Raw genomic sequence first — 17,125 nt, 5'->3', positions numbered from 1 at the left:
CGTTTATCAACCTCGAAATTCTGATGGAAGAAAAACACAGGAACGACCACCGTTTATTCAGACACCTAGCCGGTGCCCGTTGCAGCATTGTAAAACAAGGGTTGCAAACAGAACTTCAGGAAAGAAAAAGGGAGAGATTCTGCTGCGGCCCAATGCCGGCGGCCGCTCCAACCTCTTGATCTCGTGGCCATTCTACTGTTTTAATAGCATAAGCATAGCATGATCATTTCCTACTGTTTCGATTAAGACTATGTCACATTTGCAAAAAGAAAGTAACAATAATGAGTTCCCTTCCATTGCATGATCGAACCATTTGCATATACAGTGCATGTTTCATGGAATTTCTGACAAGGCAATTGGCTTCGAACTCTGCATTTTTGTACCTACGATTCCATTCCACTAGTACTCATTTAGTACGTTTAGGCCCATCAGCATTCAGTACTTGGGTCCCAACAAAGCTTCTGTCCTTGGAGTTCATGGATGATACTGGGTTTCCATCCGAATTTCCACAGGCCAAAGCACAACAGAAATTTACAGTGGAATCAGTTTTTTTTTTCCAGCTCCAGCTGTACATGATCCTCAGATGCCATACCATAAACGATGCGTCATACAGTATGGGGAGCAACAGAAGGAAACCGGCAATGAATGGTTAGGCCTCCAGCTATACAAAAAACTTCATTCGGCAAGCGCTTTACGATAATTCAGTGATTGACAAGCAGTACCGGCAGCTCACTGTTCGATCTTCATGGAACCTGTGGAGCACAGAAGGAACATTTCTGTAAGAGGAATGGCTTACTGCAGGCATTTAGTGTTTTTGAGAAAAGAGATTAACAAAAGCTGACTGATTATGAATGCGTGGTTTAAGAGCTGGATAGGATATGATTAAAAAAACGCCAAGTCATATATATACCAGAGTTGTTGGTGCTGCTACCGGCTGCCACACCAGGGTTGAAGTTCATCTGAGGCAGGTTCTGAAGTCCTTCCCACATTGCAGGTATCTGGATTCAAGGTTCACAAAAGTCCATCACCTCTTCAAAATCAGGCGATGTATCTGAATCCACATGTCGTGAAATGGACTATAATTACCTGGTTCATTGTCGAGACGTCGTGAATTGTTCCCTGCAAAACATCGACAGGATTGGAAATGTTGCACATAATTTCTGGCTGCATGATTCCTTGGTTAAACTGAGCAGCAAGGCTGCTTGATCCTGGATCCGCTCCATAGATAGCAAAATGTCTGTCTTGTGAAAGCATCATCTACAAAACAAGAATTTCCATTGAACAAAGGATATCTAAAACAGCATCTAGAGAGATGTACAATGAACAGCAGATCGGGTGAGTGGATTTACTTGTTGGGATAGAATCTGCTCAATGTCAAAGCCAAGCTCAGGGTTGACAGTTGCAAGTTTCATTGACAAGAACTGCAAGTTCCAAATTGTATTAGAATGCTGGATTATATTCTAACAAGATGCCACATATACTCCAAAGCAACTAAACTATAGATGCACTATCACTACCTCGACTTGTCGTTGCAATGACTGCACATAGTTGATAATCTCATCAAGCATGACTGCCTTGCCAGTGATCTGTTAGAAAGAAAGCTGTAATGTGTAGAGTACAGGAGTCTGAGAGAAGTTGCCTGCACCAAACCAAAAGGAAGTTACCTTACTGCATCCAGGAACAAGATCTTGAAGAAGTTTCATTCTCTCACTTATCTTTTTTCTCCTCAGCTGCACAGAGTTTCATCAACTTCAAGCGTGAGTAAAGGGAATAAAGCAAACTGAACTGGTAGTTCCTTATTACAAGAGAGAAGTTTACTCTTTCTGCAAGGCTGTGGCTGTTAGTGGCTTGGCCTCGCTTTGCCCGAATATGAACATAATCCTCTTTAGTACCATCACCATCAGAAGAATCTTCCTTGCTTTGCATTTTGGGTGAAATCTTTCTGTTCCCCTCCTCCATTGAATTCCTTTCTGGCTGAGACGAACCTTCTGTTTGTTGATCACCCGCATTCTATAGCCAATAATCACAAGACAGACGGTCATTACCATAAAAAACGATTAACATAATTCTACATCAAGATTAGATAGGAAGTGAGGCCAACAAGAAATCTTACTTGCAACAACCCGACGCAGTCATCCATTCCTTTCCTCTTCTTCACACCTTCGCTATGCTCATCACTCATTTGGATGTTCTGACTGAATGTACCTGCAGGGATTATCATTGTTTACATTAGCTACAGAATTGTCACCTAGTAAGGTCAGCCTGAGGAAATGATTGAAAAAAACTAACCAGATGAAGATTGATACAACCCTGGTCTTTCTTCCAAACCCATGCTGTAAGGTCCAAATCCATACGGTCCACTGTTATAGCCCATCTTCTGATGCATTGTGACAGAGTTCCAATTTGCCTCGGAGAATTCTCTGCCACTGTTTGCACTGGGACCTTGATCAGATTGCTGGCCTGAGAACATCTCCAATTGTCCAGAAGCACCAACGTTCCTTAATCCCCTGTTGAAGAATAAATAGAAACAGGATGGATGAAAAACTACAGCTAAATTGCACCATTAGGAGTTAAGGACACATAATTACAAAGGGTGCATTGTACACTAGAGTAAATATTGATCAAGAACGCAACACCTTTTATTTCACATATATACCCCTCAGCTGGTTTGTTTGAGGTTGAGGGAAAACAATATCATCTCAACTGGTAATCCTATAAGAGATGAAAAGCAGCCAGTCCCTTCAAGAACAGCCACACTATCCCTATCTACAGATCAAAAGAAGGGCAAAAGAACGATCCACCGTCCAGGCAAAGGCCTGCTGGAACTGTATTACAGCTGGAGAAGATATGCTTCATCCATAGCCTTTGGGAACAAACCAAATCTGCCACAGGCTAAAGAAGCACACAGTCCAGAAAGTGAAACTTTAAACCCAGGGCGTAAAGGAGGAGACGCAGGAGAAATAACCCCATCATTAAGCAAACACCACTCACTAACTGAGTCTTTTGGAGCAAAGTGAATGAGATGGGAGGAGAGCTACTCTTCCTAAAAGACTCAAAACCCCAAAGTTAATTGGAAACAGGAAAAGCCTACCAAATCTTCAAGAACCAGGCATGTACCACACCAGTACCATGAAGCTTTAAAGAAAAGAGTCATGTTTCAGCAGATGAAGAACTTGCGAACAAGTTTGGAACTAACCAAGCAGTGTGGTCTCATTTAGGATATGGCTAGCAGGCTAGGCAAGTAGGCAGCTGCCTCTGAGAAGCTAAAAGAGCTTCTAATAATGCTGCCGGAAATTTAAAACTAAGGGGAACTCTAAGCAATTAAAACGAAGGGGCCTATTTGGAGGAGTAAAAATCACAGGACTAGCATCTTCAGGGGCACATAGAAAAGATGAAGATACCTCCACAGAGGATTATCGATCAGCCCATAATTTCTTCATAATCTTGGAAAGAACAACGAATGTGAAAGCTTGGAGAAATACTTTCGCATCACCAGAGCTCACAGAAGGAAAGGGAGCAAGAGGGCAAGCTGGAAGTTCAAGCTGTACACTGGCGAGGGCGTGAGGCTGTTTGAATGCGTAGATAGCAGGAATAGGATCTGCAAGAAATAACTAAGGCAGTGCTGAAGCTTTCCGAGAGCAGGGGGAACGAAAGCAACGACCTTTGACTACTCCATCTTGTGATGAGGTGGTGTAAAGATCTTGAAAGGAACAGGTGATGTTCGAGACAATAACTGCCTGAAAATTACCTGACCACGGAATCACATGAACCCTTCAACTCCAAGAGGCCGGCCACCAATTTCTCCTGCAGACGGAGAGAAATGCGTTGACATGATTTCATTTCAAGAACTCAAGAGCACCTGAATGATCTTTCTTTCTTTTTTTTTTCCGTTTTGCAGAATTACCTGGCGTTGGTGCGCATTGGAGAGAGAGACAGCTCGGTTTCTTGGCCCTCCCCGAGTATGGATCGCAAATTTGACCGCGAGGGGAGGGGGTGGTGAAAGATTTTAAGGGCAGGAGGCGGAAGCAAAAGGGCAAGAAGGGAGCCTGCTGCTAAGTGGTGTTTGTTACCTGCCACTGAGGTGAAATGATTCCTTCTTGCCCTCTGGCAGAGGGTTGTTAACCACTGCAACTGCCCCCTTCTCTCTTTCTCTCTCTCTCTCTCTCTCCCCTCCCTCCTCTCCCTCTCTCTCCTCTCTCTAATATTTCCAAAACCTTAGCGTAAGCTAACAACACCTAATCAAAGGTAACAGCAGACTGGTGTACTATTAGGAGTAGTTTACTGCTTGCTTTACTTTAGTACACAAAGATTAGCTGTAGTAAGGAGAAAATAAAGTAGGGAGTAAAAAATAGCGTACAATTCTCACCTGCCCAGCCTTGCATGCCCTCAATGTCCTGTGGGCCCCAGTTCGACTGTGGACCGTACTATTGAAAATTGTTATTGTTTTCTAGGTTGATATTTTATTGATTATCCAATGGACAGTAGCACATAGCTTCAAGTTTGAATTGAAAGAAAATGGTTTTTGACCAAGTAGCAAGGCTAGGTGATTTTAAACAGCAGCAGCAAAGCCTCAATGTTCCATTAGAGAGTATAAATTTCACAAATGTGAGTCAGGTCATTTTATGGCTTATGAAATTTATTTTTAGGCCTTATAGCATGCTTGAATTAGTAGGTGTGGCACAGCAGCACTGTTGCTAGTACTACTTTACAAAGAGTAAATTATGATGGCTTTGTTTATAAGGGTAGGGGGTGCTTCTCTTCCACACCAAGCTTTGAATGAGCCATATCTCTCTTTCTACATGCTGCCATCTATTTGTACACTTGGTCTTTTTTCCTCCCCCCTGCCAGCTTACCTACAGCCATCCTCTCTCTCTCTCTAGACACCTTAGGAAAAAGAAAGAAGGTTAGAGAGAGAAAGAGAGGGAGAAGGTGAGCAAAAACATAAGGAATCTTGTAATCTTTTCACCTTCTTGTCCTCTACAGTCTGAAGATGCAGGACACTAGCTGGATTTGTGGGATATGGTCAAAGCATGCACTGTAAGGCATCCTGCTGCTTGCTTGCTTGCTTAGGTGTCTCCATCTCCTCAAGATCTTTCTCTCTTTTCCATCTTTCTTTATAGGACAAAAAAAAACCTTACTAGTACATGGTGATGGAATGACTTCAGCGTCAATCAAATCACACATAGCTCTAAAAGTTTGATCACTCTCCATCTCATAAAAAAATAATGATTTTAATCCACCAGTCAGATAGGGGAGAGAGAGTAAAATAAATGAGCTGGAGTATGTACATTACCCTCATTCAGACGCAGCTAGGCACCTAATTCTGCATCCCGATGAGAGAATCTGGGACTTGTATTATGTGTCGGTGAGATTGGCTGTTTACATGCTTGCTTTGCACTAATCTAAGCAGTATATATACTTAATACAATACCCCAGTCCAAATTGCCTGCTTTTAATATTGGAAGCACTAGCTGTTACTGTTCTCCTGTCCCTGTGTTCTTGCGAAGGATCAGAGGGTGATGCAATTTTGCACTGAACTCTTTTCTTAATTTGGTATCTATTTAATTTTCTGGAAATGTTTTTTTTAGATTGCAGATGGGAAACTCGAAATGCTTGTTTTGATGGATAGTATTAGGTAGGATTAAATTGGATTTAGTGAGAAAATGAAGAAATTTCTCTACCAATCCGAACAGATTAGGTCAAATGCGTGACTGTCCCAATGGATGAGCAAAAGAATCAGGGCTAGAGCAAAGTAGTCATGGTCTAGTTCACGCGGACCAAGTGTGCTACTGCACTAGGCTTAGTGACATCATGCTCGTACTAGGCAGAGCTCACAGGTTTTTAAATCAATCTCTTGTTCCAACAGTCTACTCAAAGATCCAGAGGGTTTTCCTGTGCTCCTACTCCTACATACTACCAGGCTATTAGAATTTTATCTATGAGATTTTTTTAATTACGAAAATGTACAATTTGTTGCTCCTCCTGTTCAGTGGGGGCCTGCCCCCTGCCCCCCTGTTCTTTCAAGGTTAAAAAAACGTTGCTCCAATCACCAATGCAAACATCCATTTTGGTCCTAATCATGAAAAAGGCTAGGTTCTTAAGGCCATCAAGAGTTGTCTTCGGTTAGAACTTCGAATTATTCATTTTTTTCCCATAAGATTCAAAGAGCCATTCATGGTTATTGCTGTAGTTTCGCTTTGAGCTATGTTCAGCAAACTTTTGCTTCTCTAAAAACAGTTTTCTTTAATCTGTCGAGCGGTTTTCGCTAAGATAAGCTTTCACATATAGAAGCTCCAAATAAACAGGGCCTCAAAATGGCCATCCAATTCCAAAGCCTTCTGTTCCAAACTTCCAAACAAGTGAACAACAAAGAGCAAACTCATTCACCATATCTTGTGGAACGCTGACTGTCCCTCTTTCCAGTGGACGGGGTGAGACATTAGTGATTGACCACACCTCTAAGTACTCTCAATTAACCAGTGGACGGGGTGAGACATTAGTGATTGACCACACTTTTAAGTACTCTCAGTTGGTGTGTGTGTGTGTGTGGGGGGGGGGGGGGGGGGGGGGGGGGGGCGTAAACCTAAACCATACGGTGAAGTGTATGATACGGCACCGCACGCGGCACGCGTACAAGGGGGACGTCATCATCGCCGCCTCTTCGACACCGATCGATGGATCGCCCGGTGCGCGCGCGCTCGACAATCAAGTGAGATTGCAGGAATGGAAAGTGCGGTGCGGCTCGATGCATCCATGCTGCCCATGATGGAGACCTTGCCCTGCATGACAAATAGAGTGTGCTAGGCCTGAGATCTCACTCGCGATTAGATTAGTGTGGCAATCATCTGGTCGGGTTTAGCAAGCGCAGGATGAGACCGGGTTAATTGATGGCACTCTTTAGTGTGGCATCCTGTTTTCATGGTTCGAATTTATAGTGGTAAGTGATCTTTTTGTTTATAAATATACAATAGTAAGTACTTCCTCCATTTTTTTCAAAATGTAGGTTGTTCGAATTCAAATTAATGAGAGCCTAACTCTCCATCCAAGAATACTCTAACTTAATATTTAAAAGTACATATATGTTTTCTAGCTATTATGCATCAAGAAGAAAGGGAGATCCAAGAGGGGATGTAATTTTAAGACCATGTCTCAAATAATTAGGTTAAGCCTAATAAAATAAACACCCATCAGTTTTGCAAGAGGATGGATAACAAAACTTGTTTTGTTGGGTGGTAGAAGGTACTAGGATTTCTAAGTTCATCCTAAGTCAAATAATACTAAGTTCGATCAATCATTTTTATAGGAAAGAATGATAATATTTATGAGTATAATTAGATCCATTATAAAATATATTTTTATAGTCTACTTGGTGCAACTTATGATAGTTTGCCTTTAGACAGAGTTTACGAAGTGCTGTGAAACGGATATGCAACGCCGTGACTTTCGGAAAGAATTTTGTGGGCCGTTTGTTCGGCCTAGCTTTAGCCAGGAATGGTCCGGGTCCGGCCCAGTTTTGTACAAGTACTAGGGGGGCTCGTATTGTCGTCTGCTTGGTGAACTGCCCGGGCCCATTATTGATGACATTTTGAAGCCCAGCACACAGCATCCACTGCATTTTAGAGGTTAACCGAGTTTTGTAACACGAGGAAAGCTTATGACCGATTTGAGTGGGACTCAAGATCATGCTTCGATTGGGCTTCTACCAATGTTGGGTTGAGAAAGTGATGCGCTTAAAAACTTTTGTTTCTTTTTCAGTTCTTTTTAACGGTGATAGACTTGACAATTTTAAACAGAAGATCCTATCTCTATCTGTTTATGTTGGCAGCAGAGAGCCTTTTGTGCCTGCTAAAAGTAGGAACCAGTCGTCCGTACTCAATGGGATTAAACTGGCGCCATCAGCTCCGGTGTGTCTCACTTACTCTTCGCAGATGACATCCTGCTATTTTTCAGAGCTAACAGGGAAAGTGCAGAGGAGATCAAGACTGTCGAGTTTATGGACAAAGGATTAATATGGACAAGTCCTCAATTCATTTTGCGAAGGGCTACAGTCTCTTCGTGAGGTGATCAAGGGAGTACTTGATGTCCATAAGGAATCTCTGAGTGAAAAATACCTGGACATGCCGACAGACGTGGGTGTTTCCACTAGCGGGGCTTTCAAATATATTAAAGATCGTGTGTGGAAAAAGGTCTAGGGCTGGCTGGAGCAGTGCTCGTCATTGGATGGCAAGGAAGTACTGATTAAATCAGTTGCGCAGGCTATACCTACTTACTCGATGTCCTGCTTTAAGCTCCCTAGAGGTTTATGCCATCACATCAATGGTTTATTGAGGAACTTGTGGTGGGGTAGCAAGGATGGAAAAAGGAGAACGTGTTGGGTCGCTTGGGATGAGATGATCAAACCAAAGTGCATGGATGGCCTGGGCTTCAATAACGGGCATGGCACATCCTCATGGATGAGAGCTCGTCAAGTGCGCGAATTTTAAAAGCAATTTACTTCCCAAATGTGGATTTATTAGATGCTAATCTGGGATCTTCTCCCTCTCGGATATGGTGATCCATACTTGATGGCAAGGAAGTTCTAGAGCGGCGATTAATTAGGAGGATCGGAGCCAAAGAATCAACACATGTATGGAATATGAATTAGATTCTGGGAATAAATTATTTTTGCCCCATTAGGATGGACTTGACAGATCCTCCGCAGATGGATAGCGAGCTGATAGATCACATGATGGCCTCATGGGACGTCCAAAAGCTTCATGTTGTTTTCTGTCCGTCTGATGTTGAGGCTATTCTGTCCGTCTGGTGTTGAGGCTATTCTGAATATACCAATTTGTACTCAAAGACAAGGGAATTTCTGAGCATGGCACCATGAAAAGAGGGGTATTTTCTCAGTTCGTTCATCTTACAGGATGTTGGTTGTAAACAAAGAACGAGTTATAATAGAGAATGTTACTAGGAGATCAGATTCAAGGTCCGAGGAAAATGAATGGAAGCCACTATGGTGGTACCATCAAAGATACATGTGTTCTTGTTCTTGTGGAGGCTTGCTCATCACTCCTTGCCGTCAGGTGATGCACAACACCATATGAACATGGCTACTTGAAGCACCTGTTCGATCTGTGGTATGCCTGATTCTTGGAAGCACTCATTGATAGAGTGCATTATGGCAAAATGTGTGTGGGCTCTGGAACATGAGGAGATTGAGCTTAGGGGATGGTTAGCGGCTATTATCAGCTTGCTAAAGCACGAGGATCTGACGAGGATGGTGGTCACTCTTTGAGCCATCTGGTATGCTCGCAGGAAGGTGATCCACGAGAGCTCTTTTCAGAGTCCTTTATCTACTCACTATTTTATGAATAATTTTATAGCTGACCTGGAGATGATCAAGACGGTATAGACAACGTCGGTGAGACGTACCCAAGGTATCCTACCTCGGTGGATCCCTCCACCATCGGATCTTGTTAAAATCAATGTCGATGCAGCCACTTCGAAGAATTCAAGCAGGGCCGTGGCGGCTGCCATTGCTAGGGATGCTGCAGGAAACTTTCTGGGAGCGTCTACGCTGGTGATTTGTGGACTCTCAGACACAGAGATCGTCAAGGCTATTGCGTGCAAGGAAGGCCTGGCGTTGGCGAGTGACCTCGTGGTTCAACACTTCAAGCTAGCCTCGAACAATGTTAATGTGATCAAAGGAATCAAGGAGGAAGAAACTGCCGCTTATGGCCATATCAGTAGGGAGATAAAGGTTACATCAGCGCAGTTTGGCAGTGCTGATTTTGTTCATGAAAACAGGCGCTCCAATTTAGATGCTCACACCATCGCAATTGTGCGATTTATGCTGAGTTTGGTATGCTAAGTTTGGCTGTTAAATCCGCCTGCCTTAATACGTTTGTAATTTTTATAACTCTGTCGATGAATAAAGAGTTATGCCTCCCTAAAAAAAATTAGAGGTTAACCTTTGCCTATTTCCTGTAGAAACTGAACTGTGCTACTGAAACCAACGAAATTCATGTGAAAATGAATTTCCGTATCTGAATCTAACAAAACATGTGAAACCCCCGAGTTCACAGGAGGCAGCCTGGTACCCTTGCAATATCATACGCACTCGCGGGAAGTGTATGGCAAAAAAACAGAAAAGATTTTGATATGGAGAGTTTGAGATTGCATAGTGGTTAGTAGAGTGACTACAGCAGTATACTACTACTCCGTATATACACGCACACGCTGCACAAGAACCGAAAAGCAATCCAAACCGCTTCCTACGAGACCCCTTCTACTACGCCACCGGCGCAGCGCCTAGATGCCGCCCCTGAAGAAGGGGTCCCCGAGGAATGAGGTGGAGTAGGTGCCGCCGCCGTTGGGGAAGAGCGTGAGGAGGCAGACGACGGCGAGCACGAACCCCCACGCGACCCGGTCGCTGCCGAGCGGCGTGATCTCGTCCTGCGCCGGGATCTCCTCGCCGCCGCGGATGAAGGTGGCGAAGAGGCCCCACGCCAGGCACAGCACGCTGCCGCTGATGGCGCCCAAGCCCAGCAGCACGGACGTGCCGAACGACAGGAGCGCCGCCGTGCTCCGCCCGAACAGCGCCTGCGCGATGCGCCCGCCCTCCAGCCGCCCGATCGGGAGAAGGTTCAGCGACGTCACCACGATGCCCAGGAGCCCCGCGAAGGCCAGGGGGTCCACGGGAACGCCCACGCCCTCCACCGCGTTGGGAAGTACGTTCCCGAGCTCGTCGGCGTAGGGGCCGATCGCCACCTGCACGAACGACAGCAGCGGGTTGTTGTCGAAGAACTCCGGCCGCACGAACCTGGCACCATCAGATTCAGAGCCGTCAGACCTCTCTAGCTACCTCGTCTAAAAATGGTTGTTAACAGCAGGAGGTTGATAACTCACAGGGCGTTCTCGCCGCCGTTGAAGCTGCCGTCGGCGATGAACGCGGAGACGGCCAGCACGACGGACGTGATGTACGCGCTGGCCGTGCGCGCGACAGGGATGTCGAAGAGGGCCTTCTTGTTGGGCAGCAGCGACTCGTAGTTGTTCATCACGCCGAGGCACCCCGTCCAGTTCGACGGCACCAGGAACGACGGGCTCAGCTTCACGCCGTACTTCGCGGCCGTCAACCTCGTCGCGATCTGCCATTTCGCGCAAACCGTTCCAAGATCATTAACACGGATGTAAACGTTGGAGGAGACCGGATATTATGCGGCAGTAAGTACCTCAGACACGCCGAGTATGGTGAGGAAGCCGCCGAACAGAGGAAGCACGTCGGAGACGTAGTCGTCGAAGGTCGCGCCGGGCTTGAGGAAGAAGCCGCTCATGAGGGCGACCGTCCCGAACGTGGTGACCGCCAGCGCGACGGCGCTGAGATAGCCCCACGCCGTGCTCAGCCTGGTGATCTCCAGCTGGAGGTCGATCTCCGCCTTGGGCTGGACCATGCAGACCTGCTTGGTGATGTCGCCGTCGCCCTTCTCCTCCATGAACCAGAGCGTGACCTCCGTCCCGGCCGCCTCGGCGATCTTCTTCTCCAGCTTCGGCCGCACCTCCTCCACGGGCCTCCGCAGGTTCCCGATGAAGATCCCGCCGTCGCCGAACCTCCGGACGTCCACCGCGAAGAACGTGTCGTACCCGAAGCAGCTCTTGAGCTGCACGCACCCAATTAATCACCCAACAAAGATCGATCACACCTTCTTCTCTTCATCTGATAATCCAAGCCAAGCCCAAGCAGAGCGAGTTCATCAGGAGGTCAGATAAATTACCTTGTTGAGGTCGAGCGCCTTGAAGGTCTGCTCGGCCAGCTCCAGCCTCTGCTTCTCCCGGGCCAGCTGGTCCTTTGCCAGGCCCCGGAGCAGGCCGGCGACGGGGTTGGCGTCGGGCTCGCGGTCCAGCTCGCGGAGCTTCCGGTCGGCGCGCTTCTTCTCCAGCTTGATGGCGGCCTCGATGGAGGGGTTCCCCATGAACCTCTTGAACTCCTCGTCCGACTTCCAGTCCACCTCCTGCTGCTCATCCGTGCTCCTCTTCTCCTCGCCGTCGCCATCTCCCTGGCCTCCCTCTGCTCCTCCAGCGTGACCCGACGCCGTCGTGCCATCATCCTCCCCTCCAACATGGTGCGACGCCGTCGGCTCCTCATGCCGCTCGCCGGAGGCTACGGCGACGGAGGAGGCCGGGTCCGCCCTCTCCTCCTGCTCCTGCTGCAGCGATCGCCTAGCTACCGAGCTACTCCTGAGAGGCCGAAGAGGCGGCCTGTGCTGGTTCTTGGGGAAGAGAGGGATCCGGATCGCCCTCGGCACGGCTGCGCTTCTACTGGTAGAACCGCTGCTGCTGCACAGGACAGAAGACGCGAGGGAAGCAGACGCCATTGGCGACGAGCTGTGGAGCTTAGCTTTGTAACACTTGTGCTTGTTCTACCTCTAATTAACGTTTCGCTATGAGATCTGAGGTCAGTCCAGCTTAAAAAGGTTTGGAGTAACGCAGGGGAGGAAGGAAGGAAGGAAGGAAGACGGGAGTTCTAGAAGGTTTGAGAAGGCGCGCGCTGGGCCGGAGGAATCGTGAAGAACGCGACGGTCGGAGAGGTGGCGAGTGGCGACGACGGAGTTGAGACCAGGGTGAGGGCCTCGGCTTATCCAACTGCCCTGGGGGAGACGGACACTTGGCGGTAGCTGGGCACGCTGGCTTGGAGCTAACTGTGTGGGTCCTGCCTCGAAAGGCTTCCTCAATTTCTCTTCATCTGCTGATTCCGCCCGCCCTTGCAGAGTTCTCCTCCCCAAACTTTGAGTCCACACTTCCTGTGGAGCTGAATATACAACAGAAACGTGTTCGAGCACTTCTGCCTCTGTAGCACTACATATGAACAAGCAGGAACAATCTGGCACAGTGTAGCAAAATCATGTACTTTCTCCGTTCCAAATTGTAGGTTATTTTGGTTTTTCTATGCTCATAAATATTATTATGCATCTAGATATATTGGAACGGAGGGAGTAGTATATTGGGTTTACTATATGCAAAAGCTATGTGAGAAGCTGCTTAATCCTATCAATCGAGTCACTAGCAGTGGAACACAAGAAGCAACGTTTACTGATTGTGATGAGTCAAGCTACAGGTTATAATTTTACAAGTGGTTGATCAGGTACATCTTATGAATAAGATACTTAGCACAGCTTTGCTGGTGTGATCTTGTCAAAGCGTTTGATCCGGCATATGCTCCAAACTAGGTTCTAGTCTGCTCTTCTTCACCTTCAAAATTGTACTTACACACAGGTAGTTGAACCTGGTGGTGGGCAGCACTCATGGGTTTTTGTGGCTGCAGCCTTCAGAATCACCACCTCCGCACCAGTGAAGTGAGTAACTGCATGAACACAGTGGTGAAATGAGAAGCAGGTCGTAGGAATTCAAGAACATTGCTTATGAACTTCTTTAGTTAAGAATACAATATCATTCGTAGGAATTCAAGAACATTGCTTATGAACTTCTTTAGTTAAGAATACAATATCATTCGGTTTTCATCTCACTAGTCAGCTATTCCAATTTCTAGTTACTAAATTGTTGCAGAGAGTTTTTAATCATCTTATTCATTTAAGAGCTCTTCCTAGTTACTAAATTGTTGCAAAGATTATGTTCTCCATTCATGACAAGTTTTCGTAATAAATATAGCAGTGATTTGAGGAAGAACATGTCCAATGGCAAGCAATTAATAGTCTAATAGAGTAATACACACAAGAAAATTTAGCATGTATGTTCGTGACAGAAGAAATAAAGCGTGTTTTCCATGTCACTGTATTGTATGTATAATAAGAACACATAAACCTTATAAATGATATGCAGTTGCATATATTGTGTGTTGCTGCTATATCTGAAATTATATCTAGTTACAGAACAAAACTAGATAACATTAGACTAAGCTACTCCATATCAATGCACCAATGGCACCCATGCTTAGTGAAATTTCTTTGGAAACAAAACTAGATACCATTAGTCTAAACTACTCCATATTCATGCGCCAATTGCACCCACGCTTAATGAAATTTCTTTAGAAATAAAAATAGATACCATTAGTCTAAATTACTCCGAATCCATAGTATGCCAATGGCACCCATGCTTAGTGTTTCATAGCAGCCTCACAACATTGCAATAGTAAAATTCTGAGGTTAAGGTTTTTCAGTTCACGAAATTACTGACCTCAAAAAGCTCGAAAGGACTTCCACGCCTGTAGACATCATCCTGCTGCTTCTGTCCAGTGGAAAGGATTTGAGAAACCAGGGCACGCCAAGCTGTTAACAAGACCCCTGTACTTCCCATGGTCACCAAGATAAAAGGAGTTGGTGGAATATGCCCAGATGTCACTGCTCGGATGGCAAGTCCCAACTAGCAGAAGAGAGAGAATAAGGCCATGTTTGTTTCAGATTATAATCCATCTAGATTATATAATCCATCTAGACACTTTAGTCAGCATCAGATATTAACTATCATTAATATTAAGGCATGAAAATTTTTAAGTTTAGAGCATTAAGTAAATGTGGTGATATTTTTTCATCTTTAAGAAAACTATGACAGTTACCATAACTTTTATGCAACAACTCCTAGAAAGCATAGTTTGCATTGTCATTCAAACCACTATGCACCTGTAGGGTCATTGTAATTTAACAATATTATATTTGGTTCAACACTACACAAGTGAAACAACCTCTGATTAGGTGATGGATAGGCTCTTCTGTCTCATCAAGTAATCATAAAGTCACTTTAGTCTTAAAGAGTAAATCACCCAATTTTGTAGCGTGGAAGACTAGTCAATGGTCTATTGGTCTCTTTGGAACTTTGGATCACTTGCTAGGTTGAGATATTTAGTAACACCAACAAAACCATATGAAGAAAAAGGAGGCGCTTAGGTTATCGATAAGGCATTCAAGCACATGGAAAGGTTATTTTCCTATCCCTGATGGGAGATTGACAAATGGTGAAAATTCAGCACTCAGCGGTGCCTTCCACTGTTAACGAGAGAATTAGGCAGCCCCTACAATACCTGAATAAACACTAAACATAACTGCATCACTATAACAAATGTTGTTTGTAAGTATTTGGTGCATGTAGCTATGGATACTAACTTAAAGTTGAAAGGCAAATGGTGACTGGTAACAACAGAATGGTGCTCAGAATGGCAACTAGTGACAACAGAATGGTGCTCAGTAGGATAATGAAAAGGCTCATAAAGATCACAAGTTATAAAAACATCAAACATTGTTGACCTTGGATAACGAAATGGCAAGCATTAGGGTGACATTTCAGGGCTCATGACTGAAATGGAAGAACTGATCAATCGATGATTACCGGTATCCCAACAGCCCATGATTTAGCTGCAGTGATAACAGCACTTCCCACGCCATTGCGCCCTTTCGCATCCTCGCCAAATCCACCAAGGAGGTAGGCGCTGAGTAACCACCCTGCACAAGACCCAAACCCATGAGCAATCCATCCAATTCGCCCACCAGATGAACAGCAACCACGAAAAGGCAACGCCATTTCCGGATTTCCCTAACCAGCAATGAAGGGGTCGGCGGTCTTGAATGTCTCCGCGTCGAGCACGGGCAGCCCGTGGCTGAACCTCCCTATCGCGGAGAAGAGCAGCAGGCAGAGCACGTCCCCACCGGCCAGAAGCCCCAACTTCCTGAGAACGAACGGAGAACAGGGAATCAGCGAACCGGGTCGAACCAATGAAGGAACGGGAATGACGCGAGCGGAAGGACAACGATATTAAGGTACGTACGCGTAGGAGACGAGCTTGGACTGGGCGCCGGCGTCCCCGGGCTTCTCTATCTGGATGACGCCCTCGAGGGGCACACCGTCGTCGGCGACGCGGACGAGGACGGGGTCCTCGGTGGCGGCGGAGGAGCCGGAGGGGCCCCCGGCGGCCGGGGCCGGCGCGGCGCGGCGGGGCGCTTGGTCGGCGCCGGCGCCGGAGAGCGCGAGGCGGCGGCGCGGGAGGCGGGGGTTGGCGAAGAGCGGGTAGGGGTTGGGCGCGGCGGGGCCAGGCGGCTTGGACGGCAGCCGCCGCGCGGAGAGGGAGCCGTTGGCGGCCTGGCTCACGAGCAGCATCGTCGCGGGCGTACGGCCTCTCGCTCTCGCCGGCGAGCGGTGGTGGGGACGGAGGGAGGGATGGAGGGGTGGGGATTTGCGGCTGGGTTTGGGTGGTCTAAATTTTGCTTTGAGGTGGCGTTAAAAATTGGGGAGCAGAGCAAGGCGGCGAGGCCGGAATGGGCGAACCAACGCAACGATGGGGGTGTGGACGAGGCGGCCGCGGCGGGCCCGGGGCAATCGTTGGGTGCGGAGACGACGGTCTCACGAAATGAGGAAGGAAGCCATGTGCTCCCGCCTCCCTGTGCATCGTCGCATGGAAAACTTGGTTGGTGGCCTTGATGTTCTCTTGTTCTTTGATTACGATTTGCGAAAACCTTTTGACTCGGGATCGGATCTTTCGGCTTGGACGACGAGAGCTTCAGCGGTTGGTTTGTGTTTCGGCATTAATAGATTAGATATTTCTTTGTACGGAAATTGCTAGGAAGTAGACGTCCGACACGTGCATAAAAGATCTTAGATCTTTCGGCTTGGGGTGTTTGGGATGAGGAGGCTAAACTTTAGCTCTGTCATATTGAATATTCGGATACTAATTAGGAGGACTAAACATAAGCTAATTACAAAACTAATTGCAGAACCCCTAGGCTAAATCGCGAGACGAATCTATTAAGCCTAATTAATCCATCATTAGTGAATGGTTACTGTAGCACCACATTGTCAAATCATGGACTAATTAGGCTTAATAGATTCGTCTCGCGATTTAGCCTAGGGGTTGTGTAATTAGTTTTGTAATTAGTCTAGGTTTAATACTCCTAATTAGTATCCAAACTTTCGATGTGACGGGGGCTAAAATTTAGCCCCCTCCTCCCAAACACGATGAGAGCTTCAGTTACCGCTTGTGTTTTGGCGTTAATAAATTAGATGTTTCTTTGTACGAAAATGCTAGGAAGCAAACGTCTGACACGTGCACAAAAGATCGGACGCTTGACAGCTGTAGGACCCTACTCCACGTCCTTATCATTCTTATCATTTGCTTCCAGACTTTTCCTTTTCTCTCCGCACC

General features: G+C 46.4%; 3 protein-coding genes across 4 annotated transcripts; all 3 read right to left on the bottom strand.

Annotated features, from left to right (window-relative positions):
• Positions 1–273: 273 nt before the first annotated feature.
• On the bottom strand, positions 274–4,168 carry LOC117835032 (transcription factor bHLH49). Of its 2 annotated transcripts, XM_034714382.2 has the most exons (12): positions 3,905–4,168; positions 3,749–3,804; positions 3,402–3,598; positions 2,290–2,507; positions 2,114–2,205; positions 1,819–2,010; positions 1,665–1,730; positions 1,518–1,586; positions 1,350–1,421; positions 1,087–1,257; positions 911–998; positions 274–752 (listed from the first exon to the last, which is right to left on the bottom strand). In XM_034714382.2, the coding sequence occupies exons 4-12, from the start codon at positions 2,468–2,470 to the stop codon at positions 730–732; spliced, it is 954 nt and encodes a 317-aa protein (XP_034570273.1). In that variant the 5' UTR covers positions 2,471–2,507; positions 3,402–3,598; positions 3,749–3,804; positions 3,905–4,168; the 3' UTR covers positions 274–729. The 2 variants fall into 2 exon arrangements, with proteins under 2 accessions (XP_034570273.1, XP_034570271.1); XM_034714380.2 differs by lacking the exon at positions 3,402–3,598.
• Positions 4,169–10,119: 5,951 nt separating this feature from the next.
• On the bottom strand, positions 10,120–12,910 carry LOC117839614 (probable zinc metalloprotease EGY3, chloroplastic). Its single transcript, XM_034719997.2, has 4 exons — positions 11,757–12,910; positions 11,217–11,642; positions 10,894–11,132; positions 10,120–10,807 (listed from the first exon to the last, which is right to left on the bottom strand). The coding sequence occupies exons 1-4, from the start codon at positions 12,354–12,356 to the stop codon at positions 10,297–10,299; spliced, it is 1,776 nt and encodes a 591-aa protein (XP_034575888.1). The 5' UTR covers positions 12,357–12,910; the 3' UTR covers positions 10,120–10,296.
• Positions 12,911–13,048: 138 nt separating this feature from the next.
• Positions 13,049–16,318, bottom strand: LOC117839615 (uncharacterized). The gene is made up of 5 exons (XM_034719998.2): positions 15,755–16,318; positions 15,528–15,655; positions 15,319–15,431; positions 14,173–14,358; positions 13,049–13,342 (listed from the first exon to the last, which is right to left on the bottom strand). The coding sequence occupies exons 1-5, from the start codon at positions 16,081–16,083 to the stop codon at positions 13,313–13,315; spliced, it is 786 nt and encodes a 261-aa protein (XP_034575889.1). The 5' UTR covers positions 16,084–16,318; the 3' UTR covers positions 13,049–13,312.
• Between the last annotated feature and the right edge of the window lie 807 nt (positions 16,319–17,125).

The sequence above is a fragment of the Setaria viridis genome, chromosome 9 (assembly GCF_005286985.2).
Source record: "Setaria viridis chromosome 9, Setaria_viridis_v4.0, whole genome shotgun sequence".
Taxonomy (NCBI): Eukaryota; Viridiplantae; Streptophyta; class Magnoliopsida; order Poales; family Poaceae; genus Setaria; species Setaria viridis.
Note: the sequence above shows the minus strand (reverse complement) of the source record. Positions and strands in the feature narration are given on the sequence as shown.

Excerpts from the sequence above, each read along its gene's own strand:
- LOC117835032 (XM_034714382.2), bottom strand. The coding sequence starts at position 2,470 with ATGTTCTCAGGCCAGCAATCTGATCAAGGTCCCAGTGCAAACAGTGGC. Across the intron at positions 1,258-1,349 it reads AGCAGATTCTATCCCAACAA|ATGATGCTTTCACAAGACAG; the intron begins GTAAATCCACTC and ends CTTGTTTTGTAG. Across the intron at positions 753-910 it reads TAGCAGCACCAACAACTCTG|GTTCCATGAAGATCGAACAG; the intron begins GTATATATATGA and ends TGTGCTCCACAG.
- LOC117839614 (XM_034719997.2), bottom strand. The coding sequence starts at position 12,356 with ATGGCGTCTGCTTCCCTCGCGTCTTCTGTCCTGTGCAGCAGCAGCGGT. Across the intron at positions 11,643-11,756 it reads AGGCGCTCGACCTCAACAAG|CTCAAGAGCTGCTTCGGGTA; the intron begins GTAATTTATCTG and ends GGGTGCGTGCAG. Across the intron at positions 10,808-10,893 it reads AACGGCGGCGAGAACGCCCT|GTTCGTGCGGCCGGAGTTCT; the intron begins GTGAGTTATCAA and ends TGATGGTGCCAG.
- LOC117839615 (XM_034719998.2), bottom strand. The coding sequence starts at position 16,083 with ATGCTGCTCGTGAGCCAGGCCGCCAACGGCTCCCTCTCCGCGCGGCGG. Across the intron at positions 15,656-15,754 it reads TCCAAGCTCGTCTCCTACGC|GAAGTTGGGGCTTCTGGCCG; the intron begins GTACGTACCTTA and ends GTTCGTTCTCAG. Across the intron at positions 15,432-15,527 it reads CGCCGACCCCTTCATTGCTG|GGTGGTTACTCAGCGCCTAC; the intron begins GTTAGGGAAATC and ends GGTCTTGTGCAG.